Source organism: Megalops cyprinoides, chromosome 5, assembly GCF_013368585.1.
Source record: "Megalops cyprinoides isolate fMegCyp1 chromosome 5, fMegCyp1.pri, whole genome shotgun sequence".
NCBI lineage: Eukaryota > Metazoa > Chordata > Actinopteri > Elopiformes > Megalopidae > Megalops > Megalops cyprinoides.
The window spans coordinates 7,564,605-7,589,468 of record NC_050587.1 but is presented as its reverse complement, the minus strand read 5'-3'; the positions used below and the strand labels follow the sequence as shown (position 1 = coordinate 7,589,468).

The 24,864-nt window shown below is 40.7% G+C and overlaps 1 protein-coding gene across 2 annotated transcripts in view; it reads left to right on the top strand.

Moving 5' to 3' along the window:
* bmpr1bb (bone morphogenetic protein receptor, type IBb) overlaps window positions 1–24,864 on the top strand; it is a 52,698-nt gene that overhangs the window by 14,274 nt on the left and 13,560 nt on the right. Inside the window, exon 3 of one of the 2 annotated variants that reach the window (XM_036528297.1) lies at window positions 11,731–11,988. The exons of the other annotated variant lie outside the window; for it this stretch is intronic. Coding sequence (XP_036384190.1) covers window positions 11,910–11,988 — 79 coding nt within the window. The 5' untranslated portion in view covers window positions 11,731–11,909. The remainder of the gene's footprint in view (window positions 1–11,730; window positions 11,989–24,864) is intronic. 2 annotated transcript variants of the gene reach the window in all.

Below are 24,864 nucleotides of genomic sequence, written 5' to 3'. Positions count from 1 at the left end.
ATATATATATATATATATATATATATATATATATATATATATATATATATATATATATATATATCCATAATTTTCTTTACTAATTAAGCAGAAAATAAAAAAATATTTTTATTAAATATATTTTTAATATTTTATTAAATATTAAATATATTTAAATATTAAATATAAATTGTATTTTGAATTTTAAAATGGATTTTGGCATTTCTGTCAATAGGTATTGATATGTTGATATTTTGATGTCCTTTTGGCATTGTGAAAATATGGTGCAATGAAACTCTGTGGCTGCCTCAATAGCCTCAGTTTCAAATACAAACATCTTATCTGAAGCTTCAGTACTGTGTGGCTGATTAGCTGCATGCTAGACACAGAAAATCTCTGTCTTTTCTCTCAATTTTACAGTTCCTCTGAAAGGTAATAAACACACCCCCCCCTTGCTACAGAGGTTGGAGTACAGGCAGTTGTGTTGCTGTTGTTCCTAGCTCAGAGCTGGTTCTTGTGGGAACATACTGAAGACACCACTGTTCTCCACCCAGCAGCATGCAGTATAGGCTTGTAGCAACATATACAGTAAACATATCACTTCAACTTATCACAACTTATCACTGCAATGACATGTCATAATAACCAAACACTAACTTATTTTAAACATTTACATCTGCATACTTAATTGTGACGAATATACTAAGATGCTCGGGAGTTACATTTAGCACAAGTAACTCCGAACATCTCAGAATGGACACAGATTTTATTTTGGTTGGCTTTTGTATCCAGATGACAGATTTGACATAAACCATGTTGTCAGCCTGCTAAATTCTGTCTCCTGTGAACCTATCCTGCACTCTGACTGTCCTCCAAAACATTCCTGCACGTGCTCAGTACATATGCACAATTAGTGCTCGTTAGGAAAAGTGTGATATTGTAAACACAGCCCGCCTCCTTTTCCTGCAATTACAGCTCCTGTGAACCCTGCGATACCCTGACCTTGCCTTGTCTCTCTTCCAGCAGACTGCACTTTCTCTCCTTCTCTCCTCCCTTCTCTCCCTCTGTTTTTCCTTTTCTTTTTATGACCACCACCCTGGACCGCATGCCAATTCCCCGCCACTTTGCAGGAACTATTACACCCTCAATGGTTGTTGTGTGGCCAGGCTATGAATGGAAACTCTCCCTCTCTTCCTCTCTGTGTGCCTCTTTTCTTCCCCCCCCCCCCCCCCCTCTTGTTTCATTATTCTCTCTTTATTCCCTTTCTCTCTGGTAATTGGCACCTCAGCCTTTGTTGGTCCTAATTGGAGCAGGGAGACAGGTGGCGCCACTCTGCTGTGATCACCCTTGTTAGTGCAGTTTGTGTAATCTCTTTGTTTACTCAGTGTGAATGTAAAAGGGAGTGCATGAACCTCTGACGCTGTCTCCCGCCATGCCACTCACCCATGGTGAACCCTGACACCCACCCAGACACCCCTCCAGTGTACCCCCAATGCTCCGCTGGGCCCCTGTTATTGTAAGACGTGCTGTGGTCTTCATCTCTGACCCCCCCCCCCCCCCCCACACACACACACACCCCAGGGGTAGAGGGAAGGGAAGAGACAGGGGAGGAAGTTGAACCAGTAAGGCTGTTTTCAGAGTGTATTAACCATAGTGTAAGGAGATTGCAGTGAGGAATGGGATCCCTCGTGTTGCAGTGAGAGAGATCAGAGGTCTACACATGTCTGACCCTTAAGGAAAACAATACTAAACTTCAATCTTTGTCCCTTAGTAAATACAACAGATCTAGCCCTGCACTCCTCTTCCTACATTCCCCTTTCTCAGGACATACTTTGCTCATTTATTTATGGGATCCCTATATTAACATTCTTTCAAAAGGGAACTCAGAAGTGAATTACTACTGTTTATACTCTATTGTTTTGAGTGAAAAAGTTGTTTTTCAAAACTCTGAAACTAGTGGATTGAATAGCCTTGTTTTTGTGTGAGAAGCCAAAGTATGTCAGTATATATGTGTGTGTGTGTGTGTGTGTGTGTGTGTCTGTGTGTCTGTGTGTGTATTTGTATGTGTGCATCAGTGCAAAAAAAATATTTTGATGGATCGCCACCTGCTGTATTATGTGCCTCATTGTTACATGTATGGCCCGCCACAGCTCTGTACTGTCAGTGTGGTAGATGGAATATGTGAGAGTTGTTATTCATGTGAAATAACAAGCTTCATCTGACAGTAGCATTGTGCTAACGCCGGTGGGTGTCAGAATCACACGGACGCATCCAGCCTAATGCACTCAGGCAGGTGTGGGGGTCACAGAGGGTTTGTGGGTCAGTGCAGTGACCCTTGATATCAGACCCGCTTTGCTTGGCCATCAACGTACCCCTTAATTAGGGCCTTTGGTTACCAGTGCCCATTGAACGTATCCCAGACACTGAGAACAATCTCTTCATTAAAAGCTCCTGGTAACTTGGCAAGTCTTAGATATTTTTTTCCTTTTCACAAAGACGATGTTTAGAAAATCTCTTCATTTTTCATTCCTAATTGAAGACACCTGTAATTCACTGCGGTGCAAATATTTATGTATGCTGGCCCTGTCTCGGAGCTTTCAGTTAATGTTGGGAACTGAAAATGGAAAGCCCTTTATTGATTTTTTTTTCAGTCTTGTTTTCTAGCTCACTGCCCAAATTTTCTGTGGCAGGTTTAAAACTAAATTGGGGGGGTTGATTGCTCAAGTGCTGCAGAGATTCTTTTGCAATATTGTTTTACAAGTGTGGGGAACAACAGCTCCTCTGTTCTTTGGCATAGCTGTGCGTTTAACTCACATCGGTGTGAACCAGTGGCAACAGAATGGCTCCACCAGCCATTCACTTTAAAATACAACTCCCTGCTCACATACTCAACCTTCCCACATTTTCCATATTCAATTTACTGTCATTACAGTGTTATTGTGTAGTCATGTGTTTTGCCTATTGATCAGGATGAATTTCTGATGTTCGGGTTTCATATTTGTCACTCATTCTCAGGGTTCACATTTGTCATTCTGGTGTGAATAACTGCATGTTTTTTGGAGGGTAAATTTTTTGTCCTCATCAATGTTTAGACAAAAATTCTGCCAATATATACCTCACTGACCTTTGTCCAGTATCTGTGGATGAATCTTTATATCCAGTGTACTTGCTTCAGTTACACTGCCAGTATTTCTCATTCGATTTAGTAACGCTGCTAATGTTGTTATTAACAGTGTTTCCTCCCATAGCAGTGTCAGACTGAGCATACTTTCAGTGGGTGAAAACACTCCTGATGGAGATGGAAAGCACTTAGGGGCAACTTCACAGAGAAAGATTAAGGGATGATATGTTAGGGCACCAGCAGATGAGAGAACTGAGGCATGTGTTTTTCTCCACGGGAGTAAATAGCAGCGGAGCTATGACATGAGGAAAGTGAAGTGTGACAGTTGGGCGAACTCTGCGATACAAACAAGGCGCCCCTCTCATTAGCAAGGTTCACCAGGCCGAGGGGTCTGTGAGCGGCCATCAAATAGAAAGAGAAAAGACTGCTGTTCTTGGCCAGTACTTTGCAGTTGCCTTGGCTATGGAAAATGAGTACTCATGTTAGGCCTCTTCTCCTGTTCCTGAGGTCCAAACACTCATTTTACAACGTGTTTGAACTTCATACTCAGGTTTTTGTTTCCATTTTGTGTCCCAGGTGGCAGAAGGTGAGGCTTGGGGGTGACAGCAGTAATGCGTGCTTGTACCCTGTGGAAATATTAAGCCATTGCAATGGGCATTGTTGATGTAGAAAACACTTCTCAAAAGCAGTATAATTGTTATAAAGTGGTGCCGTCATGGAGTCTTCCTAATGCTGTATACATGGAATTTTTGACAATAATCCAGTCTGGATATAATTTCTGAACAAATGGTATTGATATGGCAGTGGGTAAGTTGATTTTTTATGCTTATTTGGTTCAGATTTTAGGGATGTAGGGTAAATGTTAAGAAGTACACATACAGTAAAAAGGTTTTTTTTTTGACAAAACATGGTACATTTCTGGTGGTATTTGATTTGTGAGCATCACTGTTGGCTGTATGTGTACAATCTTGTGTAATTTCAGTTTTAAAGTCGTGTAAAGTTGGTTTTCCCTTACTTTAGAGTTTTTGTTAATATTAATGTTAATTACATTATATTTGCAGCTGATCTACTGAAGACCTAATTTTCTTAAAATCTGCAGTTTTTTCACTCTGGTGAAAGAAGATTCCCTGCAGCCTATATGCTGGGATACCTGTACACAGAGTAGTGACATCAGACTGGATTTTCCTCTCTTTCTTCCTTCTTCTCATTGTGGATACAGCTAATTTGTCAAGCAGGAAAGAACCTTAAACACTATTTTATTTTTTGAACACTGCAAACGTTACTGTTATTATTGATGATACTAATAATTATCACCATCATCATTATAATCATTATTATTGAAATCAAGGGAAAAAATAAAGCTCCATATTGAATTTACTGGAATTAAAACATTACAGGCTCCCCTGCCCTCAAAAAACTGTTCAGCTCCCAGGCAAATGACTTTAGATATGAAATCAATTGGCTTGCCTTTCAAGTTAACATCGCTAATTAGTCTTTTGTTTATGTCTTGTTTTCACCGTCATTTTTTTTCGTATGAACTCAGAATCACTTCACAGTTACCTCAATTATAAGTCCCTCAAAGGTTATATTCGAATTCTATACAACTATACAACTATAAATATACAACCATAAATTAATTAATGTGTTTACTGAAAATAAATATTTATTTTTAATTTAATAAATATTTCCATCCAAATTCCTTTATTTATTTACTCTTGTATGTATTTGTTTTTGTCCATGTATGTGCATATTTATGGACATAAATGTATGTATATTTTAGTTTTGACTAGTTTTATAATCCATACAGTAGATCTTTTTTTGTTTAGGCATGGCTATTGCTGCACTAAGTTTGACCAATGGCTGTATAGCTAACTTTTGTCCTGATGTGTTTTTGATTCCGCTATATTCCTCTCACATGTTTATGGCAGGTTTGGATGAGAACAAAAATAAAAAAAGATGAAAATTGCCAACTGTGACAAAACCCTGTAGCTTTCATATATATACAGCATATACATGAAATCTCACATGCAATCCACACATAAGAGCGTGTTTCATGTGTGGACAGCTGATGGTGACTGCATTCAGGAGTGACTTCAAGGCTTCAACATTAATTAGGAAGGATGGAATGAATGATGGAACAGCACTTTTCCCTGAGCCAGCATGGAGGTTTTGATTGAATCTTGGGGTGAAAAGTATAGATGCAGAAATCCTAACCTGCTTCAGACTATCTAACTCTTATGTCCCTGATGTCAATATTGACACCGCTCTTCTTTCCTCTGCAAATTTTGTTAAATTTGATTTTTGATATGTATAAATACATATTCACAATATTTGGCTAAGTTGTAAATTCCTTGTACACTAAGCTGGTCTTGGTTTCTAGAAAATATATTTCTATTACAGCACAAACAACTTCATAATTGTGGGGGCTGCATTCACACAGAAACAAAGTAAGTTTAAAAGGAACAAAGGAAGTTTACTCAGTCTGGTGCAGTACATCATGTACCACCTTGTTAAAATAACTTTTTACATGTCAAGTCTCTGATTTGCTGGGCTTAGCTGTAGGCAGATGTAATGAGAAATGCAACAGAAATACTAATGGGACTCCTGACATTTTGTAGTTTAGGGTTGCAGTTACAATCATGGAAATGAGTCCAGAGTTCCCAGCACGGATAGGAGAGGATACATTGCCACCAGTCTTTGGATAACCAGCTCTCTTGGGCCCTGAGGTCATTATGAACACCTTCATGACATGAGGAAACAGCTGAGAGAATAAATTTTCTCTGAGGTGCTTTAATGCCAATGAGGCATAAGGATGCAGAAAAAATATACTTTCTTGTGAAGCCCTGTGTCTGATTCACAGATGTGCTTGATATTTTGCTCCATGGAGAATGGCAGCTGCAGGTCTCCTGTTTCTAAACCAGTAGCACTTTCATTGGAAAAATACCCAGAACAGAGCAAAGCTGAGGCTGTAATGTGTGTGAGACATGGCTAAGAAACCACACCAGTGAGGGAAAGAGTGAGGGAACTGTTTCTAGCTTCTCAGGGATGAACCTCACAGACTATCAGACATATTCTTACATGTCCTAAATCTGACTAATTTAAAGAATCCCCCTAGTGAAAATGGTTAGATTCTTGTTCATTTTACTGAGCTCCAGTTATGAGCTTCAGCACTTGAAGAAAAAAAAGGGAAACTGGGAATTTGTACCACTGTGAATAGGCTGTTTGAAACATGAAAAGATCTGAAAGATCTTAAGTTAAAATTAGAATAAGAAAATGATCACTGTTTTAGTGAAGATCATAACTTAAGTCTGTCAGAATCCAGCCAGAGGCACATTTCACATTTTACAACCTCCAAATCGCCCACTGACTTTTTTACTAGAACATGATGTGTTAGGATGATTCACCCTCTCACTAAGCCTGTTCTCCTGAGCAGCGAAAAGAACCCCACCTTTATGAAGAGTTCAATTATGTCCTTTTGACAGAAATCCTCCCTCTCCGAGGGGTGTCCCAAGCACAGCAGGTCCATGTAACCAGGGGGTCAGCTCTCCTAAAAGGTGGCTCCATGCAACAGAAGCCTTTCCACATCAGTCAGTTAGCAGCTGTACATCATTCATTATATTGTAACTGATTACACAGGTTCATTGTGAGAGGTAGTTGTGTGTTCTGACTTTTTCATATGTGGTTTCTTGTATTCTCTGTACTCTCTTGTGAAACTCATGTGTGGGTCCAGCAGATTTAGTTACCCTTCTAATGCTATGCCAATCCTGTTTAAAAGCATTGTTCATATTATGTGATTTACTAGCCTTTCTGAAAGGACTTCATTACTGAGAAGATCTGGGGGTAGACATTTCCCCAACACTGAGAGCATGTAGCAATAATAATCAATTGTGTATCCTCACACAGGTAGCATAATACAAAAACATGAGAAATAATTTACAGCATGCTTCAGAAAGCTGTAAAATATAACTGAAAGCCTCCAAAGAAATGAAATCAAATCAAATATAGCTTTCATTATTTCATATTGCCTTTAGACTAAATTTTCTGTCATTATTTAGTGACCGTATGCATATTTCGGAAAGCTTGTGATTTCTGTGGAATCCTATTTGGGACTCTGCTGTTGTGGCCCAGAGCGAGTGCTGCACCAAAATTACCTCATGGTGGTAAATATGTAATACAGTTTATCGGCAAGGACATCGCCATGGATGTCCGATAAGGCTGTGTATCCAGAATTAGTGTGGTTTGGGGCTGTCTTTTATAGAACAAATGAAACTTTTAAAAAAGAAAAAAAAAATAAGGCATGTCAGAGTTTTACTCAGTGCTGTCCAGTGATGCAGTCTGTTTGGCCATGTTTCAATGATTTAAGTGATGGACTTGCTAGACTGTGGTTATGAAGAAATAAGTTGAACACTTACATTTAATTTAGGGTTAGGGTTAATGCCACCTGACTGACTTCCGGGAAAATACCCTCTTTCACCTCTAATATGGGTGGATGTGAGCACATCAGGACATTTATACTGTACTAATACATTGATGCATTCCTATTGTTATCAGCTATGCAGCTTTGAAAGCAGCAGATGTTTTTCGCTGAAAAAACTGCAGTTGTTGATGTTCTTGAGCAGGGTGAAAGAATTGTTATTTCAGCACCATGGTATCTGGGATCCTTTCAGCATCCACAGGTCTTCCCTCCTACAGAAGAGTAACCCTTGCTGTGACAATTCCTCATCCCTGTTTTAAAAAATACGTTTTAGTTCAGTATTCTGTCACAGTTAAAAGCTTCAGTGAAAGCAGGGTCTTTTCTGGCTTTCCCATTGTGGAGTCCTTGCATATTCATGAAGGCCCTTTCTTTTCTCACACAAACGGCGCTCTGCTGGGGATCTGCTGGGAGGGAGAGAACAGGAGGAGTCTCCACGGACTCTCTCACGGAGCCTCTGTGTGCTGGGGTGTGTGGGGGTGCCGGGGTGTTGAGTGTGACTGTACAGTGCTCGGTGTGCAGAGGGAAAAATGAGTGAAGTAAGCTGAATCACAAACAGCCTGCTGTCGGACAGCTCCCCAATGCCTCTTAGTTTGTTTCCCTCACTGAAAGTCGAGCAGTGCGACTCGCCATGGAAGAGACAGTGTTCAGGAGGGTATTGATTTATTCTGATATCATAATTCACAAGTCAGAATCCGACCAAGTCAGGGGAGAGTCTGGCTCCGTGCCGGATGAGGGGAGAGTGAACGTTCTCCTGGATGGAGGCAGCTTTACTGTCCGCAGTGGAAAAAAAGCAGACCGTCTCAGAGCAGAAGCCGGTGTCACAGTCCGCTTTGTGATGAAAATGATGTCATGGCTGTTGAAGCTGGGTTGCAGCTTTTGTTCCCACCGGCATCAGCCCGGCGCTGGGGAGAAAATGGCAGTCTCGGATACAGTGACCCAGGTTTAGCTGCTAAGCTGCAGAAAATCCCCCCAAATTTAATAGTTTCTGAGATCCGTGCGGCTCCAAACAGGGCCCTTTCATGACATGCATTCCTTCATCTGTCACTGTAATTTTACCATCTCTGCTGCCGCGGATCTTATTTCTGCTCTCTCTTCTACGTTTAAGTCAGGACCTTTTGTTGTTTTCTTTGGAATTTTGGGGCCAGAAATGATTTGGGGAGTCACTGTCTTGGACAGTGTGATCTGGTTCCAGGGTCTGTCAGTGTGGTATAATCTTCTGGACCTGACAGATAAGCTAATTTCTAGCACCTCTCTTAGAAGGGTTGCTGCTATTACATACATATGTATGTTTTTTTTTTTCACAAGGGGAAATGGTGCTCTTGATACAAGTAGGAGTTGGAGAGGAGCAGTGCACTGAGTGGAAGCTTATCAAACCATGCTGAGGCTGCCCCCAACCCCGTAGCTCCCTCCCCCATGCTGCCCTCATGCTGGGTGCTTGATGGATGTTCCAAGACTTCAGAGGGAACTGTGCTCACCACAGAGGTCTACTGGTGAGACCTCATGTACCGGCACTGTAAAGAGGTCGCCCTTTTTAGCACGTGACCAAGCTTGGCAAGTAAGTCAGCAGTAACAGTCACACTGCCCAAGTGAGAACACAAATGGGTGAACCATCCCACAAAGTAACAAAGTGGCATACAGGGCTCTCCCTCTGATGGAGGTGCCACTCACATTGCCACACATGTCCAGAATGGTTGAGTGGGGAGAGGAGAGGAGAGGAGAGGGGAGAGAACGGGGGGCAGGAGGATGCAGGGGGGGACAGCAGGGTTGTAGAGTTGGGGACAGGGTGCCCTCTCAGGTGGGAGGTTGTGAGGGTCCCTCCATTATGAGCTAGTACTGATCAACAGGTTTAGCATATGAGGAATGGAATAACTGTGCAGTCCGAACTGAGCTTAGGCAACCAGAAAGGGTGGGGGGTGGATGAGGACAGGGAGAGAATCTATTTGATTGGTTGCTTTCTTTTGCATGGCTTTTTCTGTTTGTTTTTGTCACCCCCGTCTGACCTACCCAGTAGTGTTGTGGCCTTTTTCTACTTTGGCCACCTCCAGCTGATCCTGTCCATCTACTGCTGTTGCCTGCCTTCTGGGCCCAGTCCCAATTTTCAGTCGGCTTCAACGGTGACATCACTCCGCCTCCCTCGCAAAGTCACTAGTGACATGGCTGCTCCTCGCTCTCGGAGGCAGTGGTGACATCACTGTGCCTCATTCTCCTGGCTGTGTTGACATCACTGTGCTTCATCCTTAGAGACAGCAGGGATGTCACTATGCCTCCCTTGCAGAGGCAGTAGACCTGACAGAGCTTATTCACAGGATCATTACTCAGTGGTCAGTGTGTGTGCCTCAAAATGACTGCATGCAATTCACAGGGCTGTCTCTGTAGTAGTCCAGCATAGGAACAGTGCTGGAAGTTGCAGATTCCAGTATCATAGTTCAACGATTTTTTTATTTGAAATACTCTTTTGGCAGACTTCATGTAATCTTTGTAATAGCTCTGTTAATCAGCTTAAGTTGTAACTTACAAAAGGTTTTCCGCTGGTTGAGCTTGGCTGAATGGTGTGTTGTTGTGAGATTAGCTCGAGGAGGGTGAGGGTGTGATATGACCCTAACGGGTTGTGGCAGAGCTTGGAGGTGAGATGGTTAACGAGCGGGTGTGTAAAAAAGGTCTGTTGTTCTGGTGTGTGTTTTTACACTCCATTATGTTCTTCATATCTTCTGTAATGACTCTCTCTTGCATGTGAGAACTCAGTAATGGAGGAGGCTTCAGCATTCCGTTACTTAAATAGAAATATTTGAATGAATTCAATGGATATAGAGCGCTGTCTTTGTCGTCAAGAAACTGTTGGCTAGGTTTAAATACAGCAAACCCTTAACAGACTACCAGTTAAAAGTGTGGACACACCTACTCATAAAAGGGGTTTTCTTTATTTTTACTGTTTTCCACATTTAAGAATAAGAGTAGACATCAAAACTATGAAATAACACAAATGGAATTATGCAAGGACCAAACAGTGTTAAATTTTGGATTCTTCAAAGCTGCCAAAAATATTCTTAAAATTAATTTTGGAAAGAAATTCATACATAGGCTTCAACTTCACTATTTATATTTGGCTAAGAAACAAATTTCAATGACTTTGAATGCATGTTTCCCATTATCTTAATCAGATGTTTTCAAACTGATACTGTATATATTTATGTTGGAAAAGGTTTTTTGTGATTGTCTAGACTCTAGAGTTCAGAAGTAGAATAAAATCTGAGGTGCACTAAAATAAAAAAGAACTTAATTTGTCACACCTAAACATTGTGAGAAAGACTGTGGAGAGGGAAGACATAAAAAGGAGAAACACACACACAAAGGAGAAACCAATTTTATTTTTTTGAGGAACTTGAGAATGTTGTATGAGTATATAAATATTATGAGTAACTCACAAACATCACATCAATTATTCTTAATTTAGAGAAACATCCCATTCAATTTATCCATATGGACAAGCCTTGAATTCCATTTTAATTCTGTTTACGTGAAGTATGACTGTATCAAGATCTCTAAAATTCCAGGTGAGAGTATGAATAGGTACAACTTCCTGCTTTCACCATTTGATCAGTGTTCTTCTGAGGAAAATTTCTATCACATTTGTATAGGGGATGCTGTTGGCATGAATTAATTAAGGCTGAATTCCCAGCTATACCATGAGGCATTCTGATGGAAATGTTAGAAAACTGAATTGTGGGATGCAGAGTGAAAATTCTAAAGGGTTACAGTATTCTTCTTCTTCTTCTTCTTCTTCTTCAATATTTTCTCCCTTATGTGGAGTACTTTTGAGTGGGATTTAGTTTTTCTCTCTCTTTGCTTGCTCCTGTGGCACATCCCAGCCCCCTTTTCTCACCCCCCTGCCCCTGCCCTCCTTTATTTTGGAAACAGACGCCTGTGGAAGTGTGAGGGGGAGCGGGGTGAGGGCCACACGGGCGGCAGGGGTCCAGGCAGGGCTGCTGGGATCAGCTGCCCCCTTTGTTGTCCTATCCGCGAGGTGTCCAGGGAGTGAATACTGGGCCGAGTACCACAGGCGGAGCGTGTGCGCGAGAGAGCAGCCTTGTAACTCCCTCCCTCTCCCTCCCTCCCTCTTTCTCTCTCTCTCTCTCTCTCTCTCACTCTTCCCACACAGCTGGGCCATAAGTGTGCAGTAGCGTTGGAGGCTGCTGAGTGCCTGTGTGGTGCGAAGATTGTGACACCACGGAGGGGATTCACACACACTCACACCCGCACGCACGCACGCACACACACACTTGCACTTTGTGGAGCCTGTGGATTTAGTTGCTCTGGAGGCTGGCTGGCTGTTGGAGGATGGTGCTGCCGTGTGGGTGCGTTTGGAGGACTTGGCTGCTCCTGACGGGACTGGACCTGCTGCACCTCAGGACTGAGGGTGAGTTGCGCAGTTTGGCTGTCCCGGCCTGACCCGTCGGGCCTCTGGAGAACGCCCGAGAAGGGCAAGATCCATCGCTGTAAGAAAGTCTGCATCACGTGTGCTGAGGGAGGCTGGCAGCTGTCAGTTCAGTTTCAACCCTGTAGTTTCTGACAGCAGCAGTGTTGCGATTCCCTGTGTCTCTCTGTGGAGTGTGAAGTGAAAAGCAAGAGGCAGTGTGTGTTTTAACCAGTGGTATTTTTGTTTGGTCGAACCTGTTATGATCTCTTCAGGATCCTGACTCATATTTTGGATTGTTTCAAAGCAGATGTATTGTGCTTTACAGTAGATTCCAAGGGTTGAAATTTAGCTGGAATAAGGTCACAGCTGTGAGGAAATCTTGTAAAGGAAGCCCCTGTTCAAATTAGTATGATTTTAAAGCCTTTTTCAGGGAAAGCTCTACATATCTGTCACTGCTTTATTGGATTTATAATTGCATGCTTTAATTTGTTAGCGTGAAAGTGTCTGTTTTCCAAAATGTCAATTGTCTATATTTGGAAGGGGTTCTTTTGCCTTGTTTTGACAAATGAATTTTATACTTTACTATACTATACATATCGTCTTTAATTTTTTAGTGAAGAAAAATTATATGGAATTGGTGCCATGTTGGGATGAGATTAAATATTCTATTTTTCCAAATATTTACATATGAGCATTTGATATCTTATTAATTAACAGTGATTTTAATTTCATGAATATTCATGTTGAATAACGCTGCATAAAATAACAAAAATTCATTAGATGAATTCATGGATTTTCTGGCTGTCTTGAAGTATGAGAGAATGTCTTTAATGTGAGTTAGTATTGCACAAAATTTCATAACATGCACAGGGTAATAGTGCTGGCTTGTTATTCTGGGGCCCAGAGAAGTCATAAAGTCAAATGAATAACAATACATATCTCTTGTTTTAAATACTCATCTGTCAGTTCTGTGTTTTGCATTTGTACCCATTTGTACTCTGCAACTTGTTGTATTTCTCTGTTGTTAGTTCTTCAGCTGTCTGTGTTGATATTTCAGGATGGGTTAGAATCAAAAAACAGTTCAACTGCCTGACACTTGTTGAACACACACACACTTAGACACTCGACCTGTGTGTGTCACTGTATGCCAGTAGTTATACTGGCAATCTGAAAAGGGACTGCACTGAGGGTAGACACTAGGAGTCCTAAAAGAGTGAGTCAAAATAATGATAATCCACGAAGGTCAGGTCTTCAAAGATTTAATAAACAAGAATGTAAAATGGTCTCTTCTACCTTGAGGAAGAGTTTAAAAAAGAAGAATAAAATACCATGTTACCAGACTAGAAGCGTCTGTGGAAGTAACGGAAGTGGAGGAGTCATAAGCAATTAATGATAAATTTGGAAATCAAATCAACTGAGCTCTTACAAATGCAGTATAATTCTCAAACACGGATGGTTGAAACTGCTTTTTCATTGTCATTTGGATTGTATGTATAATTTTTTCCATTTTTATCAGATTTATTTTCCAGACTCATATGGATGCCATATTGCATTCTACTTCAGGTTTAAAGTTGATTACTATATGCTTATTGAGTGTCAGAATCCCATCCCAAGTGAAGATCATTAGACAATTCTGCAAATATTTGATGTGGAGGGGACATTATCAGAGAATTTTTGCTGTAAGTATCCAGGAAATGTTTTTTCAGTAGCAGTGGCCCTGAACCACACTTTTCTCACAAACAACTGTGTTATATAATTATTTAACGAGTTAAACATGGTTTGTTTAAGTTATGGTTTTGATATGTTCCGCTGGCAGATAAAGAATGGTCCTGCGAAGCCATTGCCCCTGTGTGTTCTCAAACTATCAAGGCCAGACTTGGGAGTCAGCACAAAGACAGCAGTAAACAACCAGAGAGAGCACCCATCTGCTGCAGCAGTTTAGGCCCTTCGGTCTTTCAGCTGGGTTGAAAAAAGGATTTTGGATGTCGTGCTGACATCAGTACAGCATGTTAACAAAGAGATCACATCTTACTCATAGGTCAGATCCAACACAGTAGAAAATAGTGTCTGGCACAGTTTTGGTAATGGAGAACTCAGAGAAGTCAACCTCTGATCAGACAGCAATGTTTCAATTAATGTTTTTAAGTATACCGGAACAAGATAACAAAATACACAGGAAACATCTCTCTTTTGTCAGTAAGCAGTGTTTGTAATACTCTGCAAATACTCTGCTTCTGTATTGCGCACTGTTGTTTAAGGCCAGAGACAATTAGTTGATCATTTCAGGAGCTGGAACATCTGCAGCTGGACCACAGTGACTCTTCTTGTGTTGTTACCTACAGTTCTTACTGTTTTTATAATGACATTGTTTTGAATGATGAAATTGAAATACCATATGATTCATTGTCCAGTCCTGAGCACCTACCCTGCTCTCCAAAAACATTTAGTTCAATGGATTATAGCCCTCACCCTGACAGTCTGTGGTCTCTGTGTGGTTGCAGCACTGTTTTACAGTGTTTATTAAGAAGACAAATATGAAACTGACTAAAATATTTTGATACCTGCAAATTAGGCCCTATGTCCAACTGCACATGGAGCACCCTGCCAAGAATAAGACAGGAGAGCTAAATGAAATCAGACGCTGCTTTCATAACGTTCCGCACGTATTTTTTGTCTTCTTCTTGTGCCGTCAGCCGTAGCTGAGGGTATGCTCGTTCGGTGGCTCACCAGCAAGTGTGGTGACATCACCACTCTTCTCTTCAGGGCATCACAGTTAAGAGCTTTCTTAGATTCAGCTAACAGCAAGATATCCAGTGGAGAGGGGAGTGTCTGGTGGATGCACTCGGTTCTGTAGAACCAGCTGTTTCTCCTTTACCACTTCTGCTCAAACCACCCCTGCCAACAGCAACTATTGCTCTGTACAAAACCAGAAAATCTGCTGGCCTGGAAAGAGACTTAGGGTGAGAGTTCTCTTCCAATCTGCCTAATCTTTCTCTCAAAACTTTACTGATTCTCTTGGCGACAGTGCTTTTCAAACCTGCCCAATCATTCTCTGCAAACTTTAACAATTTGCTTGGTTAGAGTGACACATACACAGGATGTCCAATATTCACTGCCATGAGGTCACTGTCCCCTTGGTTTTGATTTCCTTTGCACACAAGTCCATGAGTACTTTTCTTTCAGATCCTGGAAGGAGTACTGAGAAAAAAAAACCTGGTGTACCCCCTACAGGGCTGGCTGCCAAAAACACGGTTTAGTCAGAAGCACGTTGAATGGTTGTGCAGCCCATATGCCACATTCACACTGCACATTGGTAATTAAAAGAAAGAAACAGGGTTGGCTAACATACATTAAACATCAGTGCTAAAAAGAAGCTGGTTTTCTGTGTGTAAATTAGAATTTAATTCATACGTCCTTACAACTATTAGTGCAAAGTCAGCTTGGACACAGTGCAGTGTCCTCCGGGAAGAGGAAGATGAGGAAAAGCAAAAGGGAAAAGAGAAGAAGAGGGAGAAGATGGTTTCCTTTATCATGTTGTAGACTCATAAGTATAGACAAGGTCATAAACGCCTGGTGCTTTCCCCATCTGACCTTCAGAATGCACTCACTGGGTCAGTGGGTTGTTTCTAGGGCTGGGCGATATGGTAAAAAAGAATTACCAACCTTTTTTGGCTTCTAAGGTAGCGCAACCTACTTGCGGTAGTATTTCCCAATAGGGTAGCAAAGATCGATCGATATGACTATCAATCTACGCTGCGGTAGGACATTTCGATAAGGTAGGACAAATCGACAGAACACCGGGTTTGTGCACAGATGCAGAGGGAGAGTGGGGGCAGGGTTGCACGGAGAGTGTGAGAGAGGAGAAATGCAAACACTGGCAAGGCTTTATGGAAGAAACGGGTTATGTAACGCAACATCAAATTATATCAATATAAACAGTATTGTCTCATCCTATATCGCGTTTGAAAATACATCGATATACCTTAAAAAGTCAATATACTGCCCAGCCCTAGTTGTTTCATTTTTTCTAGTGCATAGTCTTCTCCTCTGGCCAGTCTAGAAAGTGCCTCTGTAGATCACTTTACTCATTCAGTGGTCATTGTGGTCACATTATGATTTTTGTGTACTGGATTTGCAAGACTTCCATAGAATGTTTTTTTTTTCTTTTTGAGATGCAGAGGTGAAAATTATTATTGGGAAAATGTTTTCTTATAGACATCTACTTTGAAAAAAGATTTTTTCTGGTTGACAATTGCTCTTGTCTGGATTCAGCTCCTGCCCAGTCTGGCCTTGGTTTTTGTCATTTATGACACTGCCTCCCTGTATACCTCAGTCTCACCCAGTCTCTCTCCTTTCTTTATGAACTGATGCTCAGTGTGGCCATAAGCAGACTGAGCACAAGCAGACATGTTGTGTTCTGCAGCTGGGGAACCATGTACATTCTCATGCAAGCAGGGGAACTGTTGAACTGGAAGTTGCTAATTATCAAAGTAGCTGAAACACTGTTCAAGCAAACCTTGAATGCTAATTTCATGTGATTTCTTCACTGTGACATTATTAACTGTAACAAACATGAAAAATAATTATAGTGTGGAAGCAATAATAAATAAAGATACAAAAAGCAAGGCAAAACACCTGACTGATAAAAGGTAGGTAGGCAAACTGTTCCCTCAATTTGTATATTTCATCAGATTTCAGACTAGCTTCCACATGTACAGTCAACTGTACAGTGTGCGCACATGTGCACATGCACACACATACACACACACACACACATAAAGCAATGACATTCACAAGTAGTGCTTGCTATATAACAGCAATCATGTAGAAGAGGACTGAGGGATGAGTGGGGGGGCAGTTATACTAGAATGGTTCAGAAGAGGGTAATATTTCAACAATAATTTCATAAATATGGAAACTATGATTTTCAGTACCTCCATGCCATTACACAGTGAGATCTGTCTGAACCTGAATGTGGCCAGAAGGAACTAAGAAGAAGGTAGATGTATAACTCCGGCCCTTCACCTGTCTTATTTGAGAGTTACAAAACCTTGAGTCTGTTTGACACTTGGTGTTGAATGGAGCTTGTAGTTCCTTTAATTTCTGCAAAGGTGTAAGGCAGAAAATCGTAGTACGACAAGAATTTCTATCCAGAATAAATGAATTTATTCTCTTGTAGCATTTCGGCTTGGAGAAGTTTCTGAATAATATGTGCTTGTATTTTATTCATTTTCCATGGGCTCTGTTTAAGACACCATATCCTTTTTATTAAATAGGACATAATTGAAATGTGATATTAGAGTGGTTTCCTACAGAATTATCCTATTTGAATGCTGTTTCTGTTAGAGGCTTGAGGTGTGGTTATCCACCACAATGCTTAGGACTGAAGTAGGAAGTGTGTCACAAATTAAAACCTCGCTGAATGATGTGATTAAATGGAGGTAGACATAAGATGGCTTTTTGTGCTCAGTGAATATGCAAATGGTTATTTGAGGTCATAATCACATTGTTCAAGCACCTCTAAAGGTCTGTGAAAAGTAACACATACGAAATGAAAACAGGGATACTGTAAATTTGAAATGATTCTGAAGCCCGTTTGCTGGTGAATTGCCTCCTTCTCTCAGCACATGGACTAACCGTGTAGTCCATCGTCCTGTCAGTTTTTCCATGAACCAGGACATGGCAAAGGAAAGCCTTGGGAGCTAAAGGACAAAATAAAAGAGAAAAGAAGAGAGCAGAAGGAAAAACAATGATTCTAGCAAAGCTCCATTCAGTACCTTCCTGACAGGATGTAGATCATGTTCCTCAAACAGAACCTGATCTGCAGTCAGATGTGCTGGAGGTTTAAGGCTGCACCTGTGGCTCTGTGACAAGGGGGATGGTTGTGTTATAACCACCTCTTCCTGTAACCAACACCCTGGGATTACCTCCCAGAAACCAGCTGGTCATTAAGTCCTGTGTATCTCAGTCTGTGACCGACCAGAAAGAACAGAGAAGACTGGGGCAGGGTGAGGAAGAGAGGGAGGGGGATGAGGAGGAGAGGTGTAGGACAATCAGGTCTGAGGACAGGATAAGGAGGAGTGTGTGTGTGTAAGGGTGTGTGTTTGCGTGCACGCGTGGACGCATATGCACACGTGTGCACTATTTACAGTTGGTTGCACGTGTGGAACCTAGTCTGAAATCTGTGGAAATGTGAAAGTTGAGGCTACAGCTTGCCTGCGTCATTTTAAGTACCTTTCAGCAAGGTGTTTTGTCTTATTTTTTATATCTTTATTATTGCTCCTACACAATAATCATTTGTCATTTTCATTAGAGTAAGTAAGGTCACTGTAATAAGTGTGTATGTGTGTGGTCGCATAATGCAGCAATTGCATATTGGATGTAAAATCTGAGTAGTTAGAACAAATTCCCTTTTACATGGATTGCTGCACAGAGCCAGAGGGCTGTTGCCAGTCGGTGCCGGCCCCCTCAGCAGGGAAAAGTGATGGATATGGAGCAGGTGTGGGTCTAAGCTGGCACTTTGTCGGGCAAGGGGCTTTAGCATAGATCCCGCTCACATTGTTTGTGTGTACATGTACGTGTGTGTGTGTGTCTGTGCATAAATAACTTTAGTTTTAGCTCAAAACAGATGCTCTGGCTTTGTGTCAGGAACGTTGAATTCCCCATATGCTTATATGATGGGATTTATGTTAAGATAATGGATTTTATTGACTAGTGTGAGTATACCTGTGATAGGTCAACATTGTTCGAAATGATTAATGATGTTATTCATTCTCAGCTTTCTTCAGTGTGTCTGTAATGTAAATAAGAAGTTACTAATAAGCTAATAAATAAGAATGTAATAAGAATGTCAATTTCAATTGGAGATATCACTGTCACTCGTTATTTAAAAGGGCTATTGTAGACAAAACAAAAACCTAACATTCTCAATTCACTTTCATTTACAATTTACTACACACAGTGTCATCAGAATGCTGTGTGTGTGTTTTGAGAGTACTTTGGGTAGTTCAAAGGGACCTTGTTCATATCTTATGATATATGTGTAGCTGGTTAGAATCATGTTGAGAATAGCAAAATAAATCAAGGCGATAAGAAATTACAGCAAATCAGGGAATTCCGGACATCATTAATGCCTATTTCAGGGAATCAGAAACAATTAAAACACCAGCACCTGGGTTTACCAGCAGTTCTTTCAGTGCATCACAAAACAAACCACCCACACAGACACTGATTATTAAGTGGATGGAAAACAGGAAGTTAGGATATGTGCTGTAGATTAAGTAATGCCAATTAAGTAATACCAATGCAAAGTAGCACATTAGCAGGACTCAAGGAAAGAAAAGTAGATATCTTAGATACAGCACTTGAAGGCCACATGGAAAATTTGATCTGTTTTCTAAAATATATTACAATGACATAATATGCAAATTCCAATTTCTCTGAAAGATTCACAGTGAGATCATGCAGGTTCTAAGGACATACACACATTTTGCAAACAAATCCTTTTACATTGCTTTACAAATATTCAAATATATCCTATGATATCACTTTGCTAAGAGAAAGAAATTATCCTTTTCCCTACAGGATTTAACATTAAGAAATTAACTTTAAGAATTAACTTATCATTTTTATTTATATGTAAAAAATTTCAATAATCTTTCTACTATGTTGCACACTATATTGTTTTGTACTAATGACTCATTAACATGATGATTGTGTTACGTCATTCTCAGCACCTGATTACTGTGTTAATTGGTGAGGTCATCTCCATATCCCACACCCTAAACAAGCATACACAACTCATTGAGAGGGAAGATATTAACCAGTGAGATTTTTAAGTCAAATGTTGATTGAAAGACTGTTGGGGATATGCTGTTAAAGGCAAAAAAAAGGCCTACAACCACAGAAAGCCTCTTGGCACCTTCAGAACTTGTATATGTATATACTAGGAACATTGATATCAGGCAGTGAAACTTGAAACCAAAGCTGCACATCCTTAAATAATGACCAATTCCATACCTCGTCTGTTTTGAAAGAGTCTAACTCCTCCCAGTCTAGCTTTCACGCAGCATCTGTGGTGTTATTTCTGTGATATACATTGGCAGACTCAATTACATTTATAGTAGCCAAATACCTAGAACTCCATGTGTGGATTTGGACAGAGGCAGGGGCAGTCAGCATGACTCAGGGGGCAGGAGATCAAGGTGCACCCATGAACCGGGTGCCATAAATCCACTGGGAATTTGTCACGGAGGCTACAGGAGCTCCGGGGTGCTCTGCCTGTGCCGCTCACCACATCTGGGTCGGATTTAGGAACCAAACGTGAAACAGACCGCTGACCGTCTCTGTCCAAACAGATGCTCTGTGACACTCAAATGCTGGATGGGTGTCAGTAGAGTGCAAGGCAAGCCTTTCAAAGTGAAGCTCCTTTGAACAGTCAGTGGAGCAGGAGATAAAACAACCGGGCCTGCCAGTGCCGCTTTGTCGTGCCTTTGCTCCTCTTAACGCCTGTTTGTCGACAGCGTGGTGAAGTCTTTGAAGTGCAGACGGGTGAATGGAGTGGGGGGGTTGACGTATGGAGCTGTCAGAACTCTCAGGGTGATCCCAACAAGGTCAAGGTGCTTCACTGGAGACCGTTATGACACTTGTCTCCTTTGACTCTTCGATTTACACCAACCACCTGGAAGAATATATTTCTCCTTTCTGGCCACCAAATTAAATAGACATGCACTTGTTTGCTCTACAGAGTTATTAACACTCGGGTACCATATTTATCTAAAGCAACAGACATTTGCTGAAGAAATTCCAATACCAAATTGAACGCTGAATGTTTTGCCTCCAGAATGGCCCTGCGTAAAGACACTGGGATGGCTGGGATTGTCCAGGGTGAGTCTAGCGGCATGTGTTGATGTGTTGTTGTCTGCTAATTTTGAACACAGGGATTAAGACTGTGACCAAACTAAAGAGCCAAATCAATCACTGAACACATATACACTGAACAGTAGTCCATATTTATGAATCCTCCAAAAGAGCATGTTCAAAACAGATTGTTCAAAATACGTTGGATGTATTTATTTATTTTTCAAAGGATTTCCTTGGAAGGAATTTTACAATGTTACTCACCAAATATACAGCAAATAAAAGATTTTTACAATTACAGATTAATGCATTTATTTGATATTTCCATTTGGTGACCGGGTACTGTGATGCTGTAGAATCAGTTCAGTAACCTGGGACAGTTGCAATAACATTATGCAGGAAGCAACAGCACAGATAGCAGCTATTAGCTGGAACTTTTCACAGCAGGGAGGACAGATGGTGTTGATGATGGTGTTATGATCTATAGCTGAGCGAGGGACAGGCTGGGGGGGTGCTTTGTGTGTGTGTTTGTGTTTGTCTGGAATGTGTTGGGGCTGCAAATCAGGTATCAGGGTGACCTTGGCAGTGCCCCACTGCTGACTCAAAGCAAACCTGTGTGCTCTTCCCCCAGACTTGTGTGTGTGTGTGTGTGTGTGCGTGTGCATTTTTGTGTCTGTGAGATCAGCTATGGTTATTGTGCAAACAGAGCAGGATGGATGGACAGGGGTGAGGAGTGGCTCCTGAGTGCTTGAGGAGAAGTGGGCTTTGTTCAGACTGTGGCTGTGAATGAAAGGTCCGGAAGAATGCGTCAATACCAAGACCACCTCTGTTGGTCTAACAGTAAGTGCAGGTTGGGACACTAAAGAGTTTATTGATTAACAATGAAAATAACAATCTGACACAGATTCATTCATCTTTCTATACTTGAAGATTATTATCACCTAATCTGCTCATATCACTGTTATCACCCTAAGAGGAGGCTGAAAAATGAAAACCTTACAGTGCTTCTGCAGTTTGAATTTGACTGGTTCATGAAGAACCAACTACAGCCTCCTACAGCATGATGTCAGAGTAATATTTTATTCTTATTTTTTGATTGAATTAATACATGTTATGTGCACAAATATTAAATTTGATAAATATAATTTTCATTCAGATCAATACAAGTCCCCTGCCATGATCTATAGTATGATCCATACAGCATGTGAATCTTTCCTCATTTGAAACAATGTAACCCTTTTTTCATGTTTTTATTGATGACTAATGTCACTGAATTTGTTGGTTGAATGTGTCAAAATCAGCCAAACTGGGACTTTCAGTAGGTAGCTAACTCACACTACAAGTAACTAGTTAGCTAGATAACTAATGCTACAAGTAGCGAGGTAGCTTGTTGGATAAGATTAATGTGTGGAAACCTATTTGTCAGAATTGATCAAGTAATTAGCTAGCTAAGTATTGTTGTATGAGTTTGGATAACAGAGAGTTGGATGAGCTCATAAATGTATAAATTGAATTTTGTGATAAAACATTTGAGTAGAACGCTTAAAACTAGACCAACTTTCCATGTTGCATCAAGCCCTTTACTTTCCATTAAGAATTTTGAAAGTACTAGTTGATGGATTGGTAACCTAATGTCAGGCTCTGAAAGGACCAGGTTTGACTCTTTGTGTTTGATGGAGATGGCTATGCTGTCGCATTGACACCATTTTCGCTCTCATGTACATGTGCTGTTAAGTTCAAACTCAGTTCGATAGGTCATTCCCTTTGCTTATCAGGAAACAGCTTGGGATTCCACTCCCAGTGTTCTATACATCTGAGTGGCTCTCTTGGTGTGGAATCTACTTCCTGGAACCCTGTGATGAATTCAGAAGAATTCACAACTGGCCTTTTAACCTTTCCATCAGAATCAGACCCCATACTGACTCTGACTATGTACTGGTAAAAAATCCAGCAGTTTATACTGTATTTTCTATAATATGATATTAAACAGTCCTTTGATGACTGAGAATGATGCTTCCAAAGTGCAATTAACCTTGAACCAAGCACCTCTCTTGACTGTTGATGATGTAAGTGGAACTTGGGCAGCTCTGAGCTGTTGGTCTATGTGAACAACATGTTCTTCATACTTAAAGGAAATCTGGTGCCAAATGTCTTTTTAATTGGTCTGTTTATTTTCATATAAAGAAAGGAAAGGCTGACTGGTCCACATTGTGGGTCATTTGGCCTTTTTGCTCACCTTTGAAGTAGAAGTTACCCACAGTGAAACTATAGGGAGTAGTTTTTGCTGTTTTCTTCTGCTCTGACAACATGATGGTGAGAAACAATTGGTGTTCTGGCATTGTTTCTTGTTCATTCTTTCAGTTTTACTACCTACAAATATCTGTCTGTATCCCTAGTTAGTATCCCCGATTATATTTTATTTTTTAATTATTATTTCTTTTGTCATTCATTCTTAACTAATTAAAATAGTAAGTCAATGTAAAGTCATGTGCTACTGATGTACTGTGACCAAATGGTAGAATTTCCACTGTGGAAGGATAAGGTCTGCAATAATTCGAACACAGCACAACACCAGATGTCAGCTACACTGTGAATTCTCTAGGGCTTTTATTCTGATATGAAACTTAAGTGACTTCCCAAACACTGAATCAGAAAAAAACAAGTGCTAGCTCACTGTTGAACCTGACTATTACAACATTTCCCCTACTTATCCGGCCAAGCAGGCAAGCTACTTGCTGGCATCACATAATCAGGAAAGGTTAAAAAGTCCATGCAAGGGTCAGCACACAGTTCAGTTACTCTCACAGGCAAAGGCTCACAACAGGTGTCTGGGCAATCAGACAGAAAATGATCTTTCATGGGTAGGTAACCAGAATCTCATAAAGGCAGTTCTCCGTACAGTAAGCTCAGCTCAGCCCCACTCGCTACACCACACAGACCTGCAGGTTTCCTTTATGTATCGCTAATGGCTTGGCAGTCCGTGGTCAGTGGAGGGGCAGCGCTGAAGAATTGGAGCGGTTGGAAGGAATCTTAGAGGAAAATACCACCCCTCAATGACAGTTCCTCTTTCTGTGTTGTAATACAACACATTAACTGTACACTGTAGTTAGGATGAAACTCTACCACATAAGATGAGAGAAATATGTGTTTTACTAATGAAAAGATTCTTTTTTGCATGGTTTTGAAATGCCCTTATGTGTTAATACAGCTTTTAAATTCCTAAAACTCCATGACACATTTATTTTCAGATGGTCTTATAATAGGGCATATTATGTCTTTTGCAGTTTTGTCAGAAAATATTCTGGCAAATTGAAAATAACAGCAAAACAACGACACAAATGCAAAAAAGGATTTCTTGGCCTGGATGAAACGAGATTATTCAGAAACAAATCTGAATGTGTGGGTTCACTCACAGAAGGAAATGCCAAAAGAGAACTCTGTGGGAGAGTGTAGGACATAGTATGCCTGTTTTACCTCTTATAGTGCTGAATGCTGAACTCCTTCACTACTCTACAGCTCCCTGGAAGACATATTCCTCCATACTACTCACTAATCCTGCCGAAAGTCATGGGTCATGAGTAATTATGAAATAAAGCATATTGTTATTCCTATGAACTGCTTGTGTGTTGGGCTGCCTATGGTCTTAGTGACTGCTTCAGTGTGTTGTGGAAGGCTGTCTGCTAGTTTCTGGTAGAAAGCTGGCACTGTTTTACTCCACTCTTCCTTCAGAGCATTAGTAAGATCCACTATTGAAGAGGGACATCTTGGCTTTGCTCTAAATCTGCAGTCATCTCTAAGATAAGTATCAGTATATTAACTGAAATGTCCCTGCTTTTTTACTATTTGTATTTTGCAGGTAAATATGACTTCACTCATTTTAAAATAAAATCTTCCCATTGTACTTCAAACAATGATTAACTGACACACCCCTACATGACATTTCTCTTGTCTGCATTGTCTATGGTTCTAAGTAGTTGAACTAAATCTAACATGTGACAGTGTCAGATCAAAACGCTG